The sequence below is a fragment of the Myiozetetes cayanensis genome, unplaced genomic scaffold, assembly GCF_022539395.1.
Source record: "Myiozetetes cayanensis isolate MyiCay16 unplaced genomic scaffold, myiCay2020 scf20-37, whole genome shotgun sequence".
Taxonomy (NCBI): Eukaryota; Metazoa; Chordata; class Aves; order Passeriformes; family Tyrannidae; genus Myiozetetes; species Myiozetetes cayanensis.
Window position 1 is genome coordinate 4,659,256 of NW_026087412.1, and position 26,292 is coordinate 4,685,547.

The 26,292-nt window shown below is 44.3% G+C and overlaps 1 protein-coding gene across 3 annotated transcripts; it reads left to right on the forward strand.

Moving 5' to 3' along the window:
• The first annotated feature begins 147 nt into the window (after nt 1-147).
• On the forward strand, nt 148-26,170 carry SNX8 (sorting nexin 8). 3 transcript variants are annotated; one of them, XM_050317120.1, is made up of 12 exons: nt 4,352-4,429; nt 5,370-5,443; nt 12,191-12,381; nt 13,870-13,987; nt 15,961-16,082; nt 16,428-16,508; nt 17,445-17,605; nt 18,016-18,148; nt 19,257-19,325; nt 20,133-20,282; nt 20,678-20,827; nt 21,585-26,170. In XM_050317120.1, the coding sequence occupies exons 2-12, from the start codon at nt 5,410-5,412 to the stop codon at nt 21,696-21,698; spliced, it is 1,323 nt and encodes a 440-aa protein (XP_050173077.1). In that variant the 5' UTR covers nt 4,352-4,429; nt 5,370-5,409; the 3' UTR covers nt 21,699-26,170. The 3 variants fall into 3 exon arrangements, with proteins under 3 accessions (XP_050173079.1, XP_050173076.1, XP_050173077.1); XM_050317122.1 differs by lacking the exons at nt 4,352-4,429; nt 5,370-5,443 and adding an exon at nt 148-235; XM_050317119.1 differs by lacking the exon at nt 5,370-5,443 and having other exon boundaries at nt 4,349-4,429.
• The last annotated feature ends 122 nt before the right edge of the window (nt 26,171-26,292 follow it).

Here is a 26,292-nt window from a genome sequence, read left to right on the forward strand (position 1 = left end):
CGCTGCGCGGACACCGCCGCGTTTGTGCCGGGGCGCGGAGAGCGCGGGGGGCCAGCGCACACCCCCACGGCGGCGGGGCCCCGTGGTACGGCCCGGCGCCAGCGCCACATCAGCCGGGCGAGATGGCGGCGGCGGGGGCTGAGGGGATTTCTCCTCACACACCGCCTCCCAGCGCTGTAATAATCCCTGCGATGCCTTTGTGGGGTTTAAATAACGTTTTCCCGTGAGGTACCAGGTGAGGGTGGCCATGCCCCGGTTAGCGCGAGAGGCCTTCCAAGGGGCTGTGACCTCCCGGTGCAGTCGGACAAGCGGGAGGGACAGCGATCTGAGGGGTCACCGTGCGCAGTCCTGGCGTTTTAGGATGATTTTTAAATGGTTTTAAAGCTGGTATCAATCTGCCGTACCGGCTACCAACGTGACTGACCACCTGAGAGACCTGGCCCCACCTTATCGATTAAACCACCACTTTCCGTCCTGGGCACCTCAGGCTGATGAAAAATGAGTGTCATTTTTTTTCAGCGTGTGTGCTCATACAGTAGGTTCAGAGTGGCTAAGGCAACTTGGAATTTGCCTTGTTGAGGTGACAATTGTAAAGGAAGAAGCTCAGAAGAATTCTCGAGGAATAGTTCTGTGCCCACTTAGGAGGTGAACACTCGCGTTTTGAGTAGGACTTTTGATGGTTTGATTTTTTTTTTTTTTAGCCCAGTGCTTTCAATCAGATCATCAAAACAGTAAAAATGCCAGCATTAAAAAAACAAAACAAAACAAAAAAACAACAATCAAACATGAGAAGAGCAGAGCAGGTGTTGTACTTAGCATTTTAAATTTAGACCCTATCTGTCATGTTTTGGTAAAAGGTGATGGATTTATCAGGCAGTCACACGGTGGCAGCCGAGCTCCACTCAGATTCCATTGGCTGAGCGCGCCCGTTCCCGACGGGAGCCACGGGCAGCACGTATGAATGGAAACGATGACTGGCACTTTGTGCGGCTGTTTTTTTCCCCTCATTATATCATGGTGGCTGACCAGGCTTTGACTCCCCAGTCAGCAGCAGCACCAGCAAAGCTAAAGGGAACAGAGAATGCTGTTTCCTGCCATCACAACCACGTATTTCTGCGAATGTGAGGGAGGAGGTGCTGCTGTTCAGTTCGTAGTCCCAGCTGGGTGCTCAGCATTCCATGGCTCTTCAGGAGTGTCTGTGTGGTCTCTGTTCCTTGTGTTTCACCGCCCCCACGGTTTGTCTGTATTGCTGGAATGTGAAATTTCTGCAGTTACCTTTCTTCCTGTTTGCACTTCTCCAGTCACTTTGGCTGAACTCTGGATCTAAACGTTGGATCCTCCTTTACCTGACTTTGCATGGGCTGCTCTTGACATTTTCCTGTACTTTTCAGCAACTTTTGATTTATGTGCTCTTCCTTCCTTCCCCCTTTCCTTTCTTCTGTTGAAATTTCCCCTCAGTCCCTGTTTTATCTCGCTGCTATGCGTTTTCCTCCAGTCCTCACTCAGCAATCTGAGGGGAAGTGGAACAACTTTTAAAACCACAGATTTTGGCAGTGGCAGCTGAAGCCTGTTCCTTTAAGCATTCCACATGCAAAACTCCCAATCAATGGGAAATCTGGGGAAAGAAATCTAATGGGGATGGCTTTTTATAGCACGACTCTCAAACCAGCAGCGCCTCATGAATTTCACTGTGTGCAGGTGATCTGAGAATAGTGGAGCTGACAGCTCTGCTTCCTAAACTGAATTCTGAAGGAGTAAGCAAGCTCTTGTATGAAATTCTATCTAATATTGACAGGACGTGCCTGGAATGAGGCAGCGCCTTGGGTGGGGACCTGCTCATGCACTGCTTTGGTCAGATTGGTCAGATCAGGAAGGACATGGAGCTGTTGGAGTGAGCCCTGAAAAGCCACCAAGATGATCAGAGGGATGGAGCAGCTCTGCTGTGAGGAAAGGCTGAGAGAATTGGGATTGTTCAGCCTGCAAGTGGGGTGACCTAATTGCAGTCCCTTCCAATGCCTGAAGGGAGGTACAAGAAAGGTGGAGGGAGATGTTTTACAAAGGCCTGGAGTGACAGGGCAAGGGGGAATGGCTTCACACTGGCAGAGGGCAGGGTTAGGTTAGATTTTAGAGAAAAATCCTTCCCTGTGAGGGTGGTGAGGCCCTGGCACAGGTTGCCCAGAGATGCTGTGGCTGCACCATCCCTGGAAGTGTCCAAGGCCAGGTTGGAGCAACCTGGGCTAGTGGAAGGTGTCCCTGCCCATGGCAGGGGGTAGAACTAGAGGATCTTTAATGTCCCTTCCAACCCAAACCATTCAGTGATTCTATGATTCTATGACATGTGCCCTTTTTTTATTTTATTGCTTCTTTATGCTCAAGGTTTTCCAGAAGCTTTTGCTGCAGTTACAGCAAATATGGAAGTGTTCAATGAGTTATGTCTTTCTGGCCCTGTTCAAAAATTATTTCTGCAATTGAATTATTTTTCACAGTATTTTTCTTCAAGACTCCAAAGCAATCTTCAGTTGAGAATGTCTTATTTATACCAAATAAATAGTTATGCTATTAGCTTAAGTACAGACCAATCAAAAATCTATAGCTAAATGAGAACATGTTGATTCCTCCATTCATTTTCTGAAAAAATGCTATATAGGCGAAAAATCCTGTGGGGCTTAGTTTTGAGAAGTGCTGAGCATGCAAAACTGCTCTGCTGCTGTACAAACACGATTTGAAGGGCCTCTCAGCTCAAATAATGCCGTGCTTTTCTAATTTTATACCCAGCTTTCGTCTGCACCCACGCTCTGGGACCGGGCTGGAACAGCACCGAGGGAGGAGGAGAAGGAGAATCACTCAACTCATTCACGTCTTTGTAGCAGCACAGAAACTTTCAAGGAGGAGTGTTGTAGTTGCAATTAACACCTGAAATAATTCTCACTTCGTAATTTTCTGGTTTAGCTCTCTCTGCATACGGTGGACATAACAATTTATCGTCCCATGATTAAGAAGTATCAGGAACATTAACTAGTGAATGCATCCAATACTTTGGATATTGAAAACATAAAGCCTTATTATGGACTGATAATATCTCAGTCTGGAGGTTCAGAATCTACGCAGATTTTTGCTTGTTTGGTGGTGTTTTCAGGAAAACCACATGTGCCTTACGTTTCGTCAGTGTCAACCATATCATTCCTGGCTAATAAACTACAGGAAGTGGGGAAAAAAAATCAGTAATAAAATGAGAGGTGCTCATACCTGCAATTCTTATTCTTATGCAGCTTTGGAAAGGGTATTTGCATTTCAAATGCTCGTATTTCTGTGCTTTCCCGAATAGGTTAACATTCATTTTTACCATATTTAACTTGTATTAGTGCTTTCCTTCAGGTGCATAGCAGAAAATTGATTTTTTTATTTGAAAAAAACATTCAATATTTACTTTTAGTTTATCGTTAAGAATATCTCATAAAAATCCAGATGCATCCAAAATATAGAAATATATTTAGTATAGGAAACTTCATTAATTGACTAGATGGCAGCAGAACTGCCTTCGGGAAAGGGAACTTGGTGAAACAAACTATACCAAAATTGTCTGGGAGTAATTAATGTAATGAGAGGACATAGTCCTAATCTCACCAGGAGAGGTTTGGGTTGGACATTAGGAGGAATTTCTTCTCAGGAAGGGTGATGCTGGAATGGGCTGCTCAGGGAGGTGGTGGAGTCACCATCCCTGGAGGTATTTAAGGAAGGACTGGACCTGGCAGTGAGTGCCATGGTCTCATTGACAAGGTGGTGTTCTGTCTTAGGTTGGACTCAGTGATCTCGGAGGTCTTTTCCAACCCATTGATCCTGTGATTCTCTGACTTAAACCCAAAGTACAGCCTCAACAACAATTTATCTACTTTTCTTAGCTCGCAACAAAGTCTCCCTGAACTTCACATTCCCAACAACCATCCTTTTCAGATTTCAGAAGAAAAAAAAAAAATCAGTTGCATTTCGGGATAATCTCGTCTTAAGCCCGTGAGCCGATCTCTTCTCTTTATACGGTTTAAGATGTTTGGGAGATTTGCTATTAAGATGTTTAGGAGATTTGTTATTAACCCCGCAGCGGTTCCGAAGCGCTCGGAGCCATCCCGTCAGCGGCAGGGACGGCTCGCTGTCCCTGCCAGAGCCGCGGGGCGCTGCCGAGCGGGGACACGATCGCGCAGCAGTGGCGTTTGTCACATCCCCAGCGGGCACGGTCCCCCGTGTCACCCCTCGCCCCCAGCCCCGCGGGAGGCGGCTCTGCCCGCCCCGCCCGCGCTCACGGGCGGGCGCTGCGGAGGAAGGGGAGGGCAGGGGAGGGGAGGGGAGGGCGGGCGGGCCGGGCCAGACCGGCCTCACATGACCGCGGCCGCGATGGACGGCGAGCCGCCCGCGGGCACGGCCGGCAGCGGCACAGGTACGGGGGGATACAGGGGGCTGTGTGTGCGGCGGCGCCGCCCCGGTCCGTGCGCTGCCCGCCCGCCGTGCCGGGACCGCGCTCCCCGCCAAAACCGGCGGGGAAGCGCCACCACCTCCCCTTCCTCCCCCCGGCACGGCGGGACCCGGCTCCGGGCGGGGCTGCACTCAGCGGTGCCGCCGGGGGTCCCGTCCCCGTCCCACGGTGGGCTCTGCCCCGCGGGGATGAACCGGGGGGTTTGTACCTGCCCGGGGAGGTCGCCCCGTGCCCGGCTCGGTGCCCGGCTCGGTGCCCGGCTCGGTGCCCGCGGGCGATATCAGCTCCCCGGAGCCCTCCTGCGGGGCTGGATGCGGGGCCGGGGCGCGGTCCACAACTCGTCCCGTGGGGAGTCACGCGGGCGAGCGCTGGGGACACTTCGGTGGCCCCGGGTCCCGCCCGCCGAGCTGGACCCGGGCACGTTAAAGCCGCTCCGCAGCGGGGCAGACCCGAGCGGCGCGTCCAGCGTGGAAACGCTGGAGTTCTAGGAGCGTGCAGCTGGATCTGGGATGGGGAAACTTCGCAGCCAAGTGCTGCCAGCGCTTGTTGCGAAATGAGGGATGGAGGGAGCTCCTGGGTGAATTGAGGGAATAACATGTTCGACTCCTTGGCATTTCAGCGGAGGGAAACTTTTAGAGGGAAACAGGGTAGTACGATTCTCTGAAGTTCTCTTTAAAGTGGCCGAAGTTTTGTACCTGCTCTGTGCATAGTGTGTTTGTTTTGTTTTTTTTCTCAGTTTTGAAAAAAAATAGAGTAGAAGTTACAAGCAGGTGACCTTAATGCAGGGGAAAATGGTTTGGTTGGATTATATTCAGGATCCAGTGGGTGTGCTTTTGTTGGGCCTGTGATGCTCCTGATGCAGGTAATGCTTGTAAATAAATTATTCTGGAATATTTCTGTCCAGGACTGATGTAACATATTGAGCAGCAGCCTTTGTGGAAAAAATGTCCTACTGTACCAAAGAGAGAGCTTGCTCAGGTATGTCTGTTCTGGATTTACCATCTGCTTCAGGAGCCTTATAGAGATAAAAGAGTTGTCTCCAAGTGGAGTATTGATCTGATTAACGTCTGGTGATGGTGCTTCTGTATCTGTCTAATCTGCTCAGCCCTGTTTAGAAAACTTGGATTTCTGTGACAAAGGTTGTATGTTGAGCACTGAGAGGAGGTATCTAATGGTTTTAGGTAAAGAAAAATAATGCTGTGAGTGCAGGAAATCATCATCATGAGGGTTCAAAGAGCTTGGAAGTTTCTCACCCCTGTGTAATTTTTTTGGAGATCAACAGCTCAGCAGTGAGCATTTTGGGAGGATCTAAATCTTTGGAGTAATGAGGTAGGGATCGTTAATGCCTGTCTAGGACAGCACAAACAAATGCTGTCTTTTTGATTTTGCAGAGTTAAAAGTAGTTTACCTCAATCAAGAAAGAGAAGAAAAATGATAATGTCCAATACATTAAAGTCAGTTTTGCAGAGTTGCTTTTATTGATTTTTTTTTCCTTTTGGTTTTGCTTCCATTTGAGTGTTTTGCAACGACTGCAGGGAGCTAATCCAGGTGTGTTGGCTGGGGAGGGAGGGGGGTGTCTCTTTTTCTTCTAATGGTAAATCTTTAACTGTGTGTTCAGCCTGGTGGGTAGGACAGTATGATTTGCACATAAATACTCTCATTTCCCCAATAATCTTCAAGTTTTATGGGTTGGTGCAGGTTGATGGAGAAAAATTTACCAGTTACAGATGTGGAACTGGTAGAAAAGGACAGGAGCTTTGATAATTACCTTTCAACTCTATTTGGGATGTGAATGAGCCTGTTCTACCTGTGAAATGTGTGAAAAGATCACTGGGAGGCTGAAGTGTGTGGAGTGGCAGTGCCATTTCTTTTCTACTTAAATGCTAAGGTCAAGTTTTCCCCCCCGGTGTAACTGGGAGGGTGAGAGGCGTGCAAGGCAGATGAGAAGCAAAACAAAGATAATTTCCTCTGATGGGATGTTCTTGACCTGTATAAGGACAGATGGTTGTGGAAACTTGCCAGTTCTGTAGTCCTTGTAAAAGTTTCCCAGAGAACACTGGGATATGGGTTGTTGCTGGCTGGGTTACCATTTTGGGTGTGAATTTTTACTCTTCCAACCTCTTTGGGAGAAGAGGTAGCTGAGCAGTCTTCCATGGTGAGCTGGGAACCTGCCCTAGTGAGCATTTGACTTTTTGTCTCTGTAATCCTTGGGCACATTCCTCCATGGACTTTTCTCTGCTAATCCTGTTATTTCTTTAAAGCGTGTAGCTCCATCTCACTTTATTGTGTTTGCTACAGCTGGGGACTGTGGCTCAAGGCCTGACTTGTGAATGGAATGTGTTCCTTGTATTCCCAGACTTGGGAAATCAATCAGTTGATCTAACAGCAGAGATCAAAAGAGCAGGGTGCCAGGCTTAAAGGTAGTTCTTTACACACAGTAAATCTGTGTTACATTGGAAGGAGTTAATTTGCTGCTGGGTTTTTTTCTGCTGGAGTGTGTGACTGTGATATTTTGAGAAGCAGTTGGAGGCCTACAACTGTATGGGAGTGTGGAAATGCAGGTGCTTTCAAAATATTATTAAATAAAGCTATAGCCTCAGCTATTTTTGAGCTGTGCCATTGCTTCTCCGTTTCAGCTTCAAAAGCACCAAGTGCTGAATAACGATCTTAAACTTAGTTGGAAAAAAACCCCAAAATAAACAACCACCAAAAAAACCCTTCCAGAAATGAAAACCAAACTACCCTCAATAACTCAAAAACAAAGGGAAATATAAAAATCTAACCAACCAACCAAGCAAACAAAAAAAATCCCCAAAACTCCAGACCAGCTAGTGCAGGGTGCATATTTGATATCTGCACTGAGAAAGCTGTGGTGGTGGTTTTTGGTTGATTGTTTTTTTTTTTAAGGAGAAAACCAAATGTTGGAGCCTGCTTTCCAACATCTAATTTTGTGATAGTATGTGTGTTACTTTATCTTGTCTTGTTTTGGTATTGGAAAGGGAATTGTTGGGAAGGAGAATGAAGGGCATTCTTAATTAGAGTGAAGCTAAATATGGTTACTTGTACCCTGTAAGAAATACAGACCTTCCTTCCATGTTGGACTCAGAGCTGTGGAGCAGTTGGCTTTGTTACACAGACCGATTCCTTTGCTTTGCTCCTTTCTAAATAAGAATGCTGTGATTTTAAATTCCTTAAAATAACCCAAACAAGTTGCATACAGTTGTCTCAAAAAATATGTAAAGCCTTTAATAGGAACAAAGTTTTGTTTGCCTTTTTTTTTTTTTTTTTTTTGGTGAGACTTCTGTTTTTGTGTTTTTAGGGGATTTCAAATTATGTAAGATTTTTTAAAAATAAAACGAAGAAGGGAATCTATCAGAGTTTGCAGTTGAAATCTGCACCGGCTTTCAGAGAGGCTGATGTGGACACTGGATTCTGGAATTATGGAGGAATGTGTTTGACACAATAAGGGGGAAAGGCATTTCCATAATTCCTGAGGCTTTTCATGAGAAGACAGAAAGGAAGGGGAAATGCTGATGAATGATATTTGCATTGCTGCTTTAGAATTCCTGGCCCAAGAGTCTGTAGTGGAGCCCTTATTTTTTCCCAGGGAGAAATCTGAGGTATCTGTGTGCAAAACCAGTCAGTTTTTGTACTCCTTTCTGTTTCTTTTGGGTTGGATCCCCTCTGCTCCCCACAGCAGTGGTCTGTGAGGATGGAGAAGAAATCTTAGCTGTTATTCCTAAAGGTTTTGCTTCCTTTCAAACTCCTTCCTCCTTCTAGAAAATGTGCTACTAATGTTACAAGTAATTCTCTGGCACCATCTACTTATTTGTGTCTGATAAATTTATCTGATTAGCACCTGGTGTAATAAGAGTTTGTATCAGCCACCTGTAAAATGGAGATAAGGCCTCCAAATTTGATTGACGGAGCTTAATAGGGAAGGGAGATCAATGCTGTGATTTGCTCCTGAGCTACCAGCCCTGGCATTTCTCCTCTCTGCTGTATGTGCTTCCATGTAAAACCTCTATGCAGCTGACCAGGTACTTGGAGTTCTACTCTGGCTTTCATAAATGCATGATTTAAAAAATTTAGATGCAGGAAGCTGCTAACCGTGGAGGGCAGGTTGGTGCCTGGTTGCATCATTTGAGTAATGAATGTCAGGTGCTAACTGAGGTGTGAAATACATGGTCTAAAGTGGAGAAATTTTATATTTCATTTGTTCTCTGGGTAGGTTTCTCATCTCCTTTCAGTCCAAAGGCTACCTGACTTGGCACAAACAAACAAAAAAATGATTATGCAGTGTTTTCATTGCTGCTTTCTTTTACGATGTAACAAAAATTAAGCCATGCTTTGAATGCTTCTTCAGACTTTTATTTCTTGTCATCTTGTTGTCTTCTTGTTTGCATGTGTGTGTTTATATGTATTATTTTTAACTTTTATATTAACTTGTTTTCCGTTATACCAGGCTGCTTCCTGATCTCTTATTGACAACAGATTGAGAAACTGCTGTAGCAAGAGCACAGCTTGCAGGAAAAAGCTGGGTTTTTTTATTTTGTCTGCTTCCCAGTGTTCCAGGGGACCATTCCATACCTCGTTTCTGTATTCACTTGCTGCTCTCTGTATATAAACTTTACTAGATAATGATCTGCTGAAACCGAAGGGAGTGTTTTCAGAATTAGCTGTTCTCCAGCAGAGAGTGCGTGATGGGAAGCGTTAAGTGTTCTGTTACAATGCATGTAAATCCTTTTACGGGTTGAACACAGGAGCTCATACCAATGAGTTCCCACTATTATCCACCATTCCTGGCCAGGGCTCTCGAGCTTGTTCTGGAATAGGCTCTTTAGTAAGCAGAATGAAAAATGGGCTGAAGAATAGCTCCAGTATATATTGCTCTGTAGGGTTAGTGTTAAAAACAGGCTAACAGCTGTTCCAAAGTCATCTTATTGTGTTCTCAGACCAGAGTCTGAGGGTGTAGATTCATTCTGAGGAGCTGTCTTGTTGATACCAGACATGCTGAGATTATTAATTAAACAGTAATTATTCAAACTTGTTTGCATGGTTGTCTGGTTTGTGTGATTTCACACGTTTAGACAAGGTTGAGATGTAAAGAAGCTACAGAATATTTCAGGAGGAGCCGAATGTGTGAGCTGCTGATAAAGGTATTTCCTGTAGGGGAATTTTAGAAAGCAAATTTAGAGAATAACTTGATGAAAACTAGAGAAGAATTACCAAGACAAGAGCATCGTGGCTGAATTGTCAAAGGAATGTGGAGTCTTGTCTGGATCTCTGTGGGGCTTCACTCCATAGATGTCTTAGGGGGTAATGGGAGTTCAGATCAACTGTAATGAACCTGAGAGTCCTCAGCATCAGTTTGGCTGATTGTGCTGCAGGTTCTGGGTGTTACAGATGAAATACTGAGGGTTTCATGGTTCATCCTGTATAATCTTTTCTCCTGACACCTGTCTTTTGCCACTGGGGTTTCAGTAGTTTACCAGACAGTGCCGAGCCCAAGTTCAGGGACCAGTTTATGCTGTGAAAGCCTGCTCTGTTGGCTCTCCAGCAGAAGGATGGGAAGCAGAGACAGTGAATCAATAGGCAGGAGAATGTTGTGTCAGTACACATTGGCACTGCTCGTAGGGAAGAAGTTGGGGTGTATTTTGAGTAGCCTCTCCTGGGGAGGCCAGCTTGGAGCAACTCCCTCTGCAGCGTGAGCCAGTGGCTGAGCATCACAGAGGGCTCTGGAATTCTGAGTGTGTGTGTGTGTGTGCCTTGGAGGAGTAACAACCTCTGCTGTGTCATGTTGCATTTCACTGCTGTGTCTTGAGCAGTTAAACCCAAGAATTACAAGGGTGCACACCCAGAGAACCTCTGCTCTGGAGTCCAGGATGCCTTGTGCTTTCCACAGTTCTTTTTGTGTGTATTTTTGACCATTCTTCTTGATAGTGGGATTTATTGCACCTTGCTGCTCCATGAAAGGTCAGGCAGGCAAGAATTTTTCTACACAAGAAAATCTTCTGCCTTGAATTTTCCTTCCTCCATTCTCTTTCAGTTCAGCATCTCTCTGAAAAGTGGCTGTACAGGTGTTATCACTTTATCCAGCAGTATCCCATGTCAACGTTGAATTAGCTTGCATTATTTTACTGGAAATTTCTGGCAGGTAGCTGGAAATTTTTAGGAGCTGCTACGTAGGTGGGGTTAGCAGGTGATATATTAGTCTAATAAAGCAGAGGTGTTAAGACTTGCTTCTCTGAGTCACATTAGCAGGCATCTGAAGCCTGATGAGACATGTGGAATAAGGGCATTTGTCCTGGATTTGGTTTGGTTTCCTTAAGCCATTTTATGGAACAAATAATGAAGAGTCTGATGCCATGTATCTGAGGAACTGAAGATCATCTGTTTTCCCCATTTATCAAGGCCTGGAACACACCGAAGAAGCAGGTGGGAAATCCTTATCAGGAGGAGGTTAGAGTTCCAAGTTAAGGATATGAGTTCTTATCTTCCCTGAGTTTATCTGTTTCACAGTTAACAACTTCTTGAACTATGTATCAAAGCTTAAAGAAATGCTTCTTGCTTCTATAGTGTTACTGTCTTTTTGTGTTCTCAAGACTGTAGATATATTTAGGAACTTGTACACAATGACAAGGAAGGGATGATGAATCCCACCTGGCTTTTCTAGGTAACTTTTCATCAGTGGGTTTGGCTGAACTCAGGTGTGGGTTGAATAGGTTCCTGGGTTATACCCACATCTTTCACACTGTTTCTTATGTGTGGAATGGGTGGTAAAAAAGGATTGCTTTGAAAACTACTGTAGGCTTAGTTTACAGCCACACAGTAGTGTCAAGTTGAGATAATGGACTGTGGTCAGTCACTTGAGAAGAGATTACTCTGAATCATCAGCTTTGCCCCTTCTTTGGTGTAGTTTGTCCTCTGGGGCCATATTCTTAAGACCTATCTTTTTTTTCACTTTGCATCTAGCTGAGGATCAGTTAGGCTCTCTCTGGGCAAAGCTGCCCAGCTATGATTGAATTCACTGTCAAAAGCTGTTAGTTTTCTAGCTATGAGCAGTGGAATAGGTTTGTTCGAAAGGTTTTTGCCACAGCTGGCTGTGATTGAGGAATTGTTGGGTTGGTAGCCCTTATTAGGAACCCTTTTCCCCTGCTCTTGAACTTGAGCATGTTGACATAGTAAATTATTGTAATTCACGCTCACTGTAGCATAGTGTCAGAGAGTTTAATAAAATTATGCCAAATGAAGTGTCTCCTTCCTTTGTAATGACATGCAAAATTAATGGATTAAATTTCTGCAGCGCAGTAAAATGACACAATTTTTCTTTCCTTCCATGAGTTGTTCTAGGCAGGATCCAAAAGTGCTGAGCTGGGGTTTTGTTCATTTTGGCAGATCCTGCTGTGGTGGGAGCTGGACAGACAGGAAATGCAGGCCTCTTAGCTGATTCACAGAACAAATTTGGCCTGTGATTCTTTGCTTAGTAGAGATGTCTTTCTGACTCGATATAATTGGTGGTGCTCCTAGGTGTTGTGAGGAGGGAGGTACCCATGTCCTGAACGTGTGTGAAGCGGCATAACCTCCCAGGGGAGTGGCCTGGCTGGTGTTCTGGTTGTGTTGCACCACTCTGGGAGCACCAAGCAAGGGAACAGAATATTTTAAGGCTACTTCTTTTACTTTATTTTATCAGGTCTACTGTTTTTTTCCCTTTTTGTCTTCTAGATTTGGCAAAGCCTCCAGTAAATGAACCAAGGGAACCGGAACAGTTTCTAATGCAGACGCCCCAGGGAAATCCACTGCTGCTTTCCCACACCCTACAAGAGCTATTGAGCAAGGATAGTGTGCAGGTGGAGCTTATACCTGAGAAGAAGGGCCTTTTTCTGAAACATGTGGAATATGAGGTTTCCAGCAAGGTAATGTGAACAAGCACTGGGCTCGGTGAGATTGTATCCTCTTAACAATGACTGTGCAGTTGGCAAAGTCTTGACTGATTTGGTAGGTGTGTTGGGTGATGCTGGTTATAGCTTCTTCTCTTGGTATAAGAGAGGACTGAAGATGATTTGCCTTTTCCTGTTTGTAGAGCAGCCAGTGAAATATGTCTCCAGTAGCTTCTGTGTGTTTTTTTTTCAAGGAGAAAATATGTCCTCTTCCAAGCATGTGTGATTGACATCTTCCCCCTGTGTGATTGACACCTCCCAGGCCACCAAAATATCAGTTATTGAGTAGTGCTTGAGCTGTTCTTGTCGTTGTTGTACATATTGGGTGACACATTTGGATCACTTGTCTGCAGTGACATTTGGGGCTTTAGGTTTTTTTAGAGTGATGTCCCTAAGTTTGACAAAGACTTGTGAGGGGAAAGGGCAGATATGGTGAATGCTTCTCTGGCCTTTCTAGGAATATGTGTTTATTTTTGCCTGGGATTTTAGGATGCAGGACTCTGGTGACCCCGGTGGTCCTGCAAGGTTTTGAGTTTAGGAACCCATGACTGATTCCTTTTAGCCACTCTCACGTCTCCTGTGGTTGTAGCTGTAGAATGATTCTGCCTCAAAAAGAAGTGTAGCTTTGGCCTTGAACTTCATCTGAGAGCTACAGCACAAATCAGCATCAGATTTTGGAGCAGGCTGAAGGGAGGCCCTCGGGGCTGTGTCTGTTGGGCTCCAGTTATGTGCCTCATTGCTTTATTTTGGCATAGTGCCACCGTAAGGAGTGGATGATGTGCAGTGCAAATGTAGTGAGGATGAGTAGAGCGCTTTCCTATTAGTGGTTGAATCTTTAGTAATGGTGTGGGGGGTTTGTGGATTATTTATTTTTTGGTTTTAGAGGATTTCTGCCTCCTAAATGTCTTGTTCCAGCTGCTACCTATCTCCTTGGGGAATGAGAAAACAGTTTCTTTGGCTTCTTCTACATATTGATCTAAGAAATGCAGAGTGAAGGCCTGAGGTTTTAAAGGAATTTTCAGTCTTTGTTTATAGCTCTAATGTCAGTGTGAGGTCTCTGCTCATGTGAGGTTCACTTAAAACATCAGACATTAGGATTGGGTAGTAACTTGACATGATCTAAGACTGTTCTGACACCTCAGGGGAGGGGCAGCTTCTGGCAGCTTCTCATAGAAGCCACCTTTGTAGTCCTCCTGCTACCAAAACCTTTCCATGCAAACCCAACATACTGCACACTGCAATTCCATATCTGTTGATAATTAAGAGATGTCTTCTTTTAATCTCCTCCCTCCTTCCGCCTCTAAAGAGAAATAGGTCGTTTCTGCAGTCTCTGGTTATGATTTCTTTCTTTTCTTCCTTTTGCATTTAGGGCATCTGATAGCAAAAAAAAAAAAAAAATAAAAAGGAAATGCTGCTGCTGTCTAACCTGTGAATTGACTTATTCTCCTCCTTCCTTGGTTGCAGAGGTTCAAATGCTCAGTCTACAGACGATACAATGACTTTGTGGTGTTCCATGAGATGCTGCTCCAGAAGTTCCCGTATCGCATGGTGCCAGCACTTCCACCCAAGAGGATGCTGGGAGGTAAACCTGGGTCTTGCTTTTTGGGTGGAAGGGTCTTGGTGCAGCCGTGATCGAGGTGGTGCTGTTAAAAATAAGTGTTTAAAAACTTGAAAGTCTTTGCTTCTGCTTGGCTCAGAAAACAAGTTTGACGTTCTAATACACAATTTGCAGGTGTGAATTATTGCCACCCTAGAAATTCCTATAGGGTGAGATATTGATGTAAAATTTCAGTGGGGTTTCTTCCTGTGGAATGATTTTCTTAATAAGGTTTTAGGTGTAATTCTACACAAGAGCGTGGCAGAGTTGCAGGTGTTAGTTTTTAGACAAACATGTTATGATGATCACTGTTTAGTGGTGGACTTGGCAGTGCTAATTTAACAGTTGAATTCAGTGATCTTAAAGTTCTTTTCCAACTTAAATGGTTCTATGATTCTATCTTCTTTTTAGCATAACCAGAAACTAAAACCTGAGGGTGGAATCAGTGCCAGTTCATTCAAGTACACTTTAGCTGTTAGACCAAAAACCAGTATCCCAAGACTGAAGCATATCAAAGCTCCTTCAGGAATGTTTTTCATTAATCTCAAATATTGACACCGACTTTAAACATTTATTATTTCAAATGTTGCATAACTATATAAAATCCCAGCTTGTTTAATACTTAATCTCTGAAAGAACAAGCTTTTCACTGTCTCCTCTCCTGCCCATGGTGCTAAGCTCACTGTGTTTCAATAAATAATTGATTTGGGTTGAGGAGTCCATGCATTGCTACAACAATTGGTAAACAGCGAGCAGAGCAGGGTGTACAGTGAACTGGAACACAGCAGAATCCTAGCACTGAAAAGCTTCAGTGGCCTTATGTTCTTGTGTGGAACGTGAGTCGTGAAGACCTTTCTTTCGGGGTTGCGAAACCCACCCGTGGAATTGAACCTGATTCAGTGTTCTCAGCCAGAGTTTCCAGAATTTCCACTTCATGCAACACCTGTGAGCAAAACGACCTTCTCTGATTAATCTCAGTGGGGAGAGGATGTTTGAAAGAAGCTACTAATATATATAATATATGTATATATAATTTTTCAGTCAACTGTTATTTCCTTGTGTTGCCATTGTGTCGATATTTCTGCGCATTCACCAGTGCATTTCTTCCCATGCACATCATAAGTTTAAGAAAAAAACCTGATAGGATGGGTGATACTGTACTGAGGATCACTAGAGAGAGTCCTCACAGCCAGCAAACTGCCAGCCTAAAACTGAGGCAAAAGAATAATAACCTTTCATGATATGAGAGCGTTGTCACGGATAAGAGCATTCCTTTAATTTCCTTCTATTCTGCTTTCTTTTCCTTCAATCTTTAGTTTAATTTTTTATCATTCATCGTCCCTGAAAAACACCAGGAACTTTGATTTACTGCCTTACTGCAGTATTGCCAGGTTGAAATTCTTCTTGTTTCAGCAAGATGAGCAGAATTCTTTTAGTTTGACAAGTTATGGCTCTGGATGGATGTACTGCAGATTGCTGTGCTGGTCTTCCAAAATACTTTCTGACATCTTGCCTGAAAAAGATGGATACTGATCTTAGTATCCATGCAGTATCCTGATGGATAAAGCCAAACAGACTGGGATCCCCTCTGGGGACCAGCTGTGAAGCTGATTCAGAGGAAGAAGAATTTGTAGGCCCACAGTTGGTAAGTGGAAGTTTCAGGCCTTGGGTTTGGTTGTTTATCCTGCTTACCTGACTCACCCTGTGGAAATAACCACACATAGGTATATATATGCTGGATTTTGGTAAGACATAAAGAACCACCTGATGGAATATTTATTCAGGTGGTGAATCTAAAAGATTGGTTTGGGGAGCTGACAGACTGTAGGTGACTGCTCTTTGTTGCAGTGCTCAAGCAAGGGTTGTAAGTACAAGGAAGTTAATACTGAGTGCTTTTCTCCCTGTGAGCAGCTCTAATGTGAGGTGCATTAATTGAAATGTTGCTTTTCTTCCTGCAGCTGACCGAGAATTCATAGAATCGAGGAGGAGAGCGCTGAAGCGCTTTATAAACCTGGTGGCTCGGCACCCCCCTTTCTCAGAAGATGTGCTCTTGAAACTCTTCCTGTCCTTCAGTGGCTCAGTGAGTGTTTGTTAGCAACAGTCCTGACTTTGCATGTCTGCCTGTGACTGCTTCACTGGGCACAGGGTTCAGAATTGCTTCTGACCTGCATGTTTTTGCTCCCTGTGATGAGGAGAATTTTCTCTCAGTAGGTGTTTCTACAGCTGGAAAGTGGAAGGTAATTTCACTCAGTGCCAGGAGGGTAGTATTTTGAAAATTATAACTGTTCCTAGGGGAATACAGATTATGCTTTTCCCTAAATTAAACCTAACCCGGGTAAAGCTGTACGTGTCTTACTGTTGAGATGTATCTGAGACCTTTGTTACTTTGTTCTTTCATGCTGATTTGATTCTGTGTTTTCTCCAGGATGTACAGAATAAGCTAAGGGAGTTGGTCCAGGGAGTAGGAGATGAGTTTATGACCTGCAAATTAGCCACCCAGGCCAAGGTATGTATAGGAATTTTTTGCAGCATATTATTCTGGTTTGAATGGCTCTGTTCTCCTGGTGGATCAGTTGTGGCATTTGTGGAGTGATGGACACATTATGTAGGAGAGTTGTTTACAGAGTTTGAAGAACTTGTAACTTTATCGAAAAGATCAAATAAGCGTTTGACTCTTAAGGTCCTGATATTTGTAGCTAAATGCTGGTTCATGAATATGATAAAGATTAAACAATGAATCCTGCTCAGAACATGTTTCTTGTAATTACCTGTACTTGCATAACAAACACATGCACAAATTGCACAATTTAAAAGCTAATATCTAGATGGATGTCTTTCCCACGTGTTCATGCCCTCATTCTGTCTGTCGTCTTCTCCCTGTGGGAGAGCAATTTGGACTGTTAGAGAGAAGTTAGTTATAAGTTCTCCATATATCTGTTTATCCCAGAGATTGGTGTTATGACAAGTTTTAAATCTACTGTGTGCATTGAGCAATTTTAAAGCAAGTTGTTGTTCAGGTTCCTGCAGTGCTTGCAGAAAGTTTTGCAACTGGAGCTTAATTCAGGTTTTTACCAGTGATACACTGGTTAAAAAGAGCTGAACTTTCAGTTAATTCTTGACTTTACTGGGCTGGGTGTTACCAGTAGGATTAGATTAGAATTCGTGAGCTTGGAACCTCACAACCCCTGTTTTAACTGCACAGTAGAATTGCAGATATTGTCAACTCTGTCTACACAGGCTATTTGAACCTCTTTCTGCCTCTGAAAATTAGGGCTATTTGTGTGACATCTGACTTGGACAACTAAACTGGAAAGGTGATCTCTTCAGGGTTGTTGTAGCGTGGTGGGAGGGAGTGAGCACAAGAGGGAAACCTCTTTCTCTCTCTGCAGATTGTGGTGTGCCTCTGATTTTACCCACCAGTAATTTCTCTCTACTCCTTCAGGACTTCCTCCCATCTGACATACAGGCCCAGTTTGCTGCCAGCAGGGAGCTCATCAGAAATATTTATAACAGCTTTTATAAGCTCCGGGACCGTGCAGAGAGAATCGCTTCTCGAGCCATTGATAACGCCTCCGACCTCCTCATATTTGGGAAGGAGCTCAGGTAGGTTGGGAGGATCAGGCTTTGCTAATGTGAACATTTCTACTGCTGTTTCAGAACTCAAAACTCTTGTAAGGCCTCCACTCTGGTAAAAATAGGTATTCCAGTGCATGCTGTAGGTCATAATCAATTTTTCCTACTATAAAAAAAGGAAATACACACTTTCCATTAAGGCTGCATTCCCTAGAGCATGAGGAAAGAAAATATAAATATCATGTCATTCAGGTACTGGCTTTATTGTCTCTCTCCCCAGTAAGTACACAGTTAAGTCTGCATTTGTGTTGGGGCAGTAGCAGCTCAGCACTGTGAGCTGTTTAGGCAGATTTGAAACTCTGAACTGCTCTCTGCAAATAAGTTTTATCTGCTCAGTGGAATTTGTCTCCTAGATGTGACCATTACTTATCTCCTTCCAGTGCTTTGGGCTCAGACACTACCCCACTTCCTTCCTGGGCTGCTTTGAATAACAGCACATGGGGGACTCTGAAACAAGCCTTGAAGGGTCTGTCTGTTGAATTCGCACTTCTGGCAGATAAGGCTGTGCAGCAGGTGAGTTCTTGACTTTTTTCTTTTTTTTTTTTTCTTTTTGTAACATGAAGGAGGTACATTGCTGCCCTAAACTTCATCTTGAATCATGAACTCTGTGGACATAAGCTCTTCAGGAGTTAAGAGGGAGACGGTGATTCAAACTTTCATCCTCAACCACCAGCCTGCTTGTTGAAGCTTGAATGAAATACCTGGACTGTGTTTAAATGGGGAAAAAAAACACATAACAGGCAAGGGAAAGGAGGGAAAAAACTGCTTGCTTTCTTAATTTTAAATGGTAATTGCACACATTAAGTTGTACTACTTGAGCAAGCTGTCCAAGAGTCCTGCGTTCTGTCGTACTAATCTGCTACAGAGAATCCAGAATAAGTTATTTCTGAATCAAGTTTTGACATTCATGTACTTAAGCATTGCATGAGAGCCATTCAGACAGAAGCATCATATTCCTGTGTAAGTGTGCAGTGTGGTAATGACTGTCAGAATAATGTGAGAACACGACAGTCTGGGAAGGAAAAGTAATAATTTTGTCTTTACTGCTCTTCATCTCATTGTGTTGAAACACTGAGCATGCTTTTGTAGATCAGTCAGACCAGGTCTTTTTCTTCAGAGTTTACACTCCAGAGAGCTCTATTGATACAGGAAGAAAAGAGAGTATTTTTGTAAAGTAAAAAAACTAGTAGTGAAATTTGGCTTGGTGTCTCATCTCTGCCTTCTGATGCATGAACTATTATGGGGAACATGCAGGTATTCCGAGCTTTAATGGATTAGCTATCTTGTAAGAAGGGAAGATGAAAGATTGGAGGAATCTGCAAGAGCAAGAAATTCCAGGCAGAGCACACTGAAAGGACTGACACGCAGGGCTGTGAAACCAACTCCTCTTGTTACAGTGATCAGTCAGTTGGAAAAGCTGTTCCTGCCTCAGTCAGGTCTTTGTTCTGCACACTGAAGACTAAACACTCCAGTGCCATCTGAAAGCTTTTTGATGCAGTTGTGTAAGCACCAGCGTGCCCTGGAGAATGCAGCGAGAGCCTGCGTGGTGTGAGGAGGTGAAGGACTGGGATGTTGGTTCTTGCCAGGCTTACGTAAAATGTACTTTTTCCTTGTTTTCTAGGGTAAACAGGAAGAGAATGATGTGGTGGAGAAGCTGAACCTTTTCCTGGATTTACTCCAGTCCTATAAAGTGAGTTCTGCTGTTCTTCTGCCAACGAGAAAGTTGTTTAGAGCAAGCTTGTGCTTTTTAGAGGGTGTAAGGCCAACTGGATGGAAAACTGTCTGGGAGGCCAGTTCAGAGGCAAACTGGGCACCTGGCAGAGGGAGGGGAGCGGCTGTTGGCCATAACCAGCTCTGCAGCCTTACTGATCAGCTCGTCTTGTGATGAGAACTTGCCAAAGAGCAAACCCTGCAAGGAATTTCAAAATACAAATGCTTGAACTGTATGGATCAGCTAACTTTTTATTTTCAGATTTGGCTGCTTTGAGTCAAAGCAGTGAACTAGGTCACTGCTGGTTTGTTCCTGGAGATATGAGCTGGGTTACAAATTAAAGAATTTTTGTTAATATTAATCTATGACTAAAGGTACTTTTCATAGAAGCACCTACTGAAACTGTATGAGGCAGCCTCTCATGACATTCCCAGGCCTGGACTGAAATAAGAGGACACTGGCAAGCTCTTACCACAGTTAATTGCCTGCACTCAATTTTGAGAAGGTCAGAAAAGATAAGAGGCCTGATAAGATCCAAAGTGGTGGCAGAAGTGATGCTCCAAGTTGCCTCTTAAGCTCACTAGTCTGGGTTCAAGAAGGTTTTTTTTTTTCTTGAATTCTAAGCTACTGGCATTTTTTGACCCTCTTGAAAATAAAGGAACAAAAATCTGCAGCATGGAAATTACATAAAGCACGACCACGTGTTTGTGTTCCTGATGTACTTGGCTGTGTGTTTGCTGACTCTCGGCTTCCACTGTGTACCTGTTCTTTTCTTTTCCCACAAAGGACCTGTGTGAAAGACACGAGAAGGGGGTGTTGCACAAGCACCAGAGGGCATTGCACAAGTACAGCATGATGAAGAAGCAGATGATGAGTGCCACTGTGCAGAACAAAGAACCAGAATCAGTGGAGCAACTGGAGTCTCGGATTGTGGAGGTAGGGCAGGCTCCTGGGAGAGCAAAGGGTGGTACTGGGCTATGGTGGTGTTGCTGTGTCATATCTGCAGAAAGCCTTTGGGCTGAAAGGGGAGCCTGTGCTTTGGGAAATCTGAGCTCCCTGCTGTGCCACGTGGAAAAGGCGTTTGTTTTCCTCCACACTCTCTGCTGGCCCCTGGGCAGCACGTCATTTGCAGGAGCTGTGGAGACCAGCAGTGCAGGATGGAAAGTGCAGTTGCTGTTGTATCAAATGGGTCCAGGAACTGCCTTTTTGGGTTTTTGATATGTGTTTGAATTTGCTGGTGAGGTGAGGAATGCTGTTTTCTCCTGCTGTAAGTGAACCTCCTCGGCACTCCCTTCCTGGCGATGTATTTCACAGAGCTCCTCTTGTTTCAGCAAGAAAACGCGATCCTGACCATGGAGCTGCGGAATTACTTCTCCCTGTACTGCCTCCATCAGGAGACACAGCTCATCCACATCTACCTGCCTCTCACCTCTCACATTCTGGGGGCCTTTGTCAACTCCCAGATCCAGGGTCACAAAGAGGTGAGTTCTTCTGGACTGTATCCTTTTTCCCAAAGTATGAATGAGAATTTGAGTGTATTTCTTTTCACCTGTTGGCCTTCGTCCTCTAATCATCTGTCCAGCTGGGCTCTTTCATAACTTGAGAAGTCATCTAAGGTCTTTCCAGTTTGGAGTGAGGATCAAGGCTGGCCTCTAACTTCTCTAAAAGACTGTATCTTGCAGCAAGTTGCTGTTTTTTCCTTCTTTTCTTCTTCTCTCATCAACTGTCCTATGGGTGGTTGAAGAAGACCCAACCATTAAATAGCTATTCTGTAATGAATGATGTGTGTTTGCTGGATTAATCTGTTTTTTTTTTTTTTTTTGTGGTGCTACTCAGAAATTGTATGACAAGGAGCAACTTCCTTGTTTTTGCTCTACATCTAAGAGCTCCTTTTTGTTAACCCCTAAATATGGCCTTTAATATTTCCCATATACAGACTTTCTTGCATTTGTTGTATTAGAAAAGTCTTTCCTCCTCCAGCTCCCTTCCTTCCCTTCAGTGCAGGAATTTGACCAAGGTAGGGTAAATCTCCATTCCATGCATGCTCAGGAAAATGTTCAGAGAGCTCCAGCAGCACCAGTCTGGAAGAGAAATTCTGTGTCCACTGAACTTCCCAAAAACACTTCAGCAAACTTGGGTTGTGCTTTTCAGTACCTGAAACTGCTGCTAAAATTCAGTGTGGTGAGATTGTTACCTGCTGTGTTGTCATGTTTGTTTTCTCTCCTTTTCCACTCACAGATGAGTAAAGTTTGGAATGAACTGAAGCCGAAGTTGAGCTGCCTTTTCGTGGGATCCAGCAATATGCCAACTCCACCACTGTCACCTCCAGAGGGAAACTTCTTCTCCAGTTAATGCTCCAAGCATCCTGCATGGAGCAAGAAGGGCAATCAACGAAGGGGTGGGACCTCTACCTCCAGATGTTTAAAATGAATCCTCCAAACAGCTATTTTTTTTTTTTTTTTTAATACTGCTGCTTTGAGCTGCTCTCTGATTTAGACAGACTGGATGTGGGGCAGAATGTATGGATATAAAGACAATCTCTGAATTTTGCAGTGCTCTGGGGCAGAGCTGACGTTCATTGTCCTGCAGACACTCTCCATAGGGTCGGGATGGGGCCTGGCACAGCGAGTGCTGCAGTGCTGTTGCTGATGCCTCTGCATCTTGTGCTAACAGTCCTCCTGCTTTATCTGCAGCTGTGCTGACACATCTCTGCACTGAAGTCTCTGAAGTGCTGAGATGAACGGGATAACTGAAGCACTTGCTTGTAGTGGAGATAAATTGCCTTTTATGCCTTGGAGGGCCTGTGTTAGGGACATGTGTGCATAAGGAGAGCTGAAAGCCATCCCCCATCCCCTTGTAGGTGTCTGCATTTGATTTCTTACTGCTAGACCTTAGCACAAAATGAATGAAGTGGTTGGATTTTGTAACCCAGCTGGGCAGGGGTCAATGCTGCTGTAAAGGGGTTGGCTGGATGGACTGTATTGTCAGTGTGTTTCCCTTCATGGTTGCAGGGCAGCCTGGGGACTTGCTCATATTTTTCAGTTTGGGGCCAAAGACAGCTGGGTTCAGGAACTCAGAGGAGTTTGCCTGGCATAAATGAGAAAATAATTGAATAAAACACTCCATAATTGTAAATCAGTTCTAGTATGTGAGCAGAACAGCTACAAGGTAGCTGTTTTCTTCTGGAGGTTCTGACATCCCTCTGAGTAGCTGTTCAGGTCCATTGGAGAGCTGCTGACCCAAAGGCAGGTGTTTTCTTTGGTCTAATATCAGAAGTATCCTGTTATACCAGCAGGCTGGAACACAATGCTGATAAAGTTCATTAGCAAAAAATCAGTATTTATCAGGATGTTACTGTCATTCTTTTTCCTGACTGTGGGTAACACTGGAATGTGTTTGTGAAGGACGGGAGACAAGTGACAGTTCTCATCTCTAAAAACAGCTCAGCCCTTGGTAATGGGGTTTTCAGAATGATTTGTGATTGTGATAAAGGGACTACTCATTCTCCACTTTGTATCTCCAGTGACTTTCCCTCGGGAGGCAAAGGGGGAGGAGAACGTGCACATCGTGTTACCTCGGGAAATGGTGCACATCCTCCAGAGAATCTGATAATCCAAGGAACTGCAAACGTCTGCAGCAAAGCTGTGTGAATGGGGCTCCTCTGAACCTGACTTCTCTGGGGCCAAAATAGCTTCTAAAGGGGAATTTGAGATTTGGCTTCTTAGCATTTTCTTTGAGTGGGGAAGAAGGAAGCACATTAACAAGGATGAGTGCTCGCTGTCAAACTGGAACCATTACAGTATTTTTCTACTGGGGAACTTCCCCATTAGCAGGAAATATATTTAAATCCTCCAATCACAAAAGCTGCTTTTTATTTATTTTTTTTTTTTAAATTTAGAAAACTCAGTACAACATGAAGCTCTTCCTAATCAAGGTGGAAATTCTGGGTTAGTTTCTTCAGCTAAAAGCAAGATAAGTTACTTGTCCAGTTTCATGAGACTGGAATAACCATTCCTCACACGCATCAAAATGGGGTAAAATAGAGTGATGTGGGTGAATTCCTTGGGTGCTGGGCCTTAAGCAGTGTGTAGCCAACCTTGCTCAGAATGCATTAAGAGCTTTTTCCAGCAGTTCAAATGGTAACTCGCTTTCCTCCTGTGTATGGGCCTTGTACAGCGAGACAGATGAACTGCAAATGGCTGTGACAGATTTGATTCTCTCCTGAAGATTTCCAAAGCGATGCAGAGGAGATTCTGCTCACAAGGCAGAGCAAACTGTCAGGGGTGGGAAGTGTTTCTACAGTCCAGTAACACAGAAGGTAATTATCTCAGGAATGGCACAGAAGTTCTTCCTGGTTGACCTTGTCTTGATTAGGAAGATGGTTTGTGGTTCAGGTGCAGAAAGCGTGTTACCAGATTTTTACATGCTCTTTACCCCTGGCATCTTTAGAAGGTGTTGGCTGGTTGTGGCTGGCTTAGTCTTAGCACCCATCCTCCCTTGTTTATCCTTGTTTGCTTGATGTGGTGAGCAGTCAAATTGAGAAAATATTGTGTGTTTTGGGGCAAGATCTGATACCTCTGGTGGATCTTCTAGGTAATTTGTTTGACTGGGCAGTGTTCCATAGGAGCACTTGCAAAGCACTAGCCTGAATGGAACTTTGCGCTTCTCACTTCTAGAAAGAATTTATAATTTTGGACTTCATTTACAATCAAAAAATAAATCCTCCCCAAAAACAAACATCAAAATTACATTTGGGCTTTAGACTAACTCCTCTTTCCTGTTCTCCTTGAAAACAAGAATTCTACAGTCTAAATGCAGAGATTGTAATAATGATAAACACAGACCACAGGACTTATAAAGGAACTGTAGTTACATTGAGAAAACACCCATTCCTCCATTGTCAGCCCTCTCCTCTCTGAGGAGAGCAGTTTTGGGGGTGGGTCTTTCTTGTTTTGGTTTTACTCTGTTCACCTGGTATTTGAGAACAGAGGCCTTGTGTTCTCAGAGCTGATCCAGCTGTTGGCACTTTCAGAGTTTATTTCATACTGGACTGTCAAGCTTCTGTCTCATTCCTAGACACATACGGACACTATTTCATACAACCCTTAGTTTCCAAACCTTTCCTCTGGGAGACTGCTCAGTGTGCAAATAGCAGTGTTATGTTTACCTCAGTATGTGAGGGATTTCCTTACTGTGTTTGTTCACTCAGTTTATGGATCTGTCAGACTTGGAGGGCAGCATCAAGCACAGCTTCCTTCCCCTGGAGAGGTGCAGCAGGGAATGCAGGGGATCCATCAGGCTGACTTCAGCTGCCTGTCTGCCCTGGTCAGCGTGGGGGAAACAGCTGTGGTGACCTCCATGCTATTGCCTTCTGCAGTGAACACTAAGCAAACCAGCCGAGGAGTGTGTGCTGCCTATCCAAGAGCTGATGCTCTGTAAGACGTGGTGTCACAGTGTAAACGTGCCTTTGTGAATGGAAGCTTCTCTGTGTGTGCTTGAGGTCAGGGGACCTTCATGTGTTCAAAACGGCAAGGGTAGAAAAGGCCTCCAGTCTTTGTGTCAGTGTCTTTGTCAGGTCTGTTGTGTAGGTACCAGGGTGGTCAAAGCCTGAGACCTTGAGAGCTGCCTGAAAATTGTTCTATCAAAAGGGCTCTATGTTTTTGTCACCCGTGAGGGCTTCTCCACTTCCAGCTGTGAAGTGGCTTTTTGTCCAGAATCATGTGTTGAAAGACTCCAAAATGTATTTACAATACAACTTTAATCTTTGATCCTTCTTCCTCTCTCTTTCCATCCTCCCTGCAAGTTGCTCCTCCTAAGCTGTAATGTGCTCAGTGGTGCCTTGCTGCATTCCAGTGCTTTTACTCTCCTACTTTGATCGTGCAAGGGCGTAATTCCTGGAACTTGAAACAGGCTTAATTTACACCCTTCAGTTCCTGCTGTTTCCTAAAAGACAAAGCTCACCAGCTGGGGTCAGAACTGAAACCATGTCAGTCTCACAACAGCAGCAGGAGCAGAAACATCCCAGCTATTTGACATGACTTGGAAGGCAGGGCTGGGGAAAGCATCCTCCTGAAAGGACTGACCTCACTGCAGAGAGGGGATGGCAAAGAGAAGTGCAAGCCTGAGCTGTGCTTGTTCTCTTCCTTCCTAAATCCTGGAGGAACAGACAGTAATTCTGTGTGATTCTGTTATGTGCTCTCTCTCACCCAGCAGTTTGCAGTTTCCACCAGGAAATAAATCCAGATATAACAGGTATTGGCTGTCAGTCACTCCCTTTCCCTCCTTTTCAGTCACTCAGTAAGGTCCTACACCCTGTTAAAGCTGCCTGTTCTCCTGGGTTTATTCTCTCTCCTACTTGCCTGGAGCCATTCTCTCTGTTAGAGCAGCCAGAAATCCTCAGTGCCAGGTCAGAAGCAGAGGTGGGTATCAAAACCTCTGTAAACAACTCAGTGTGCAGCACAAAAGTAAGGTTTTAAGGTGTTAATTCCTCCTCTAAGTCTGAGCTGTGGCTTGCTGAGCAGATGAAGAAGGGCATTTTTGAGTGGTATAAATTATGCAAAACTGCTGGAGGGAGACAAGAAGCAAATTTTGTTCAGAGGGTGTGAGTTTTGCCTGCCTGGAATATCCTGTATCTTTGCTTTGCTCAAATAGCCTTATGTATGAAGCACTTTATCCAAATGCAGGAATTAAAGAACTATTACTACAGCTGGTAGACTGGAAATGTTTACAGATCCTACATTACATTCCAAGATTCTATCTGTAAGTGTTATATGTTTGTAAAAGTGTTTAAAAAAAGAAAAAAACAAAACTTGTGTAAGAAGCTACATATGTGATGTGTTATTTCTAGCACAGTTGGATTAAACTTTTGCTGGGCTGGGCTGACATCAGTGCTGAGCAGTCACCTGCTCCTGCCCTGTGGCAAAGTGTGCAGCCATGGGGGGTGGCA

Bases quoted from the DNA above. Each gene is read 5' to 3' on its own strand.
- SNX8 (XM_050317119.1), top strand. From the start codon at position 4,372: ATGACCGCGGCCGCGATGGACGGCGAGCCGCCCGCGGGCACGGCCGGC. The intron at 16,083-16,427 runs GTGAGTGTTTGT...TGTTTTCTCCAG, and splicing joins TCCTGTCCTTCAGTGGCTCA to GATGTACAGAATAAGCTAAG. The intron at 20,283-20,677 runs GTAGGGCAGGCT...CTCTTGTTTCAG, and splicing joins TGGAGTCTCGGATTGTGGAG to CAAGAAAACGCGATCCTGAC.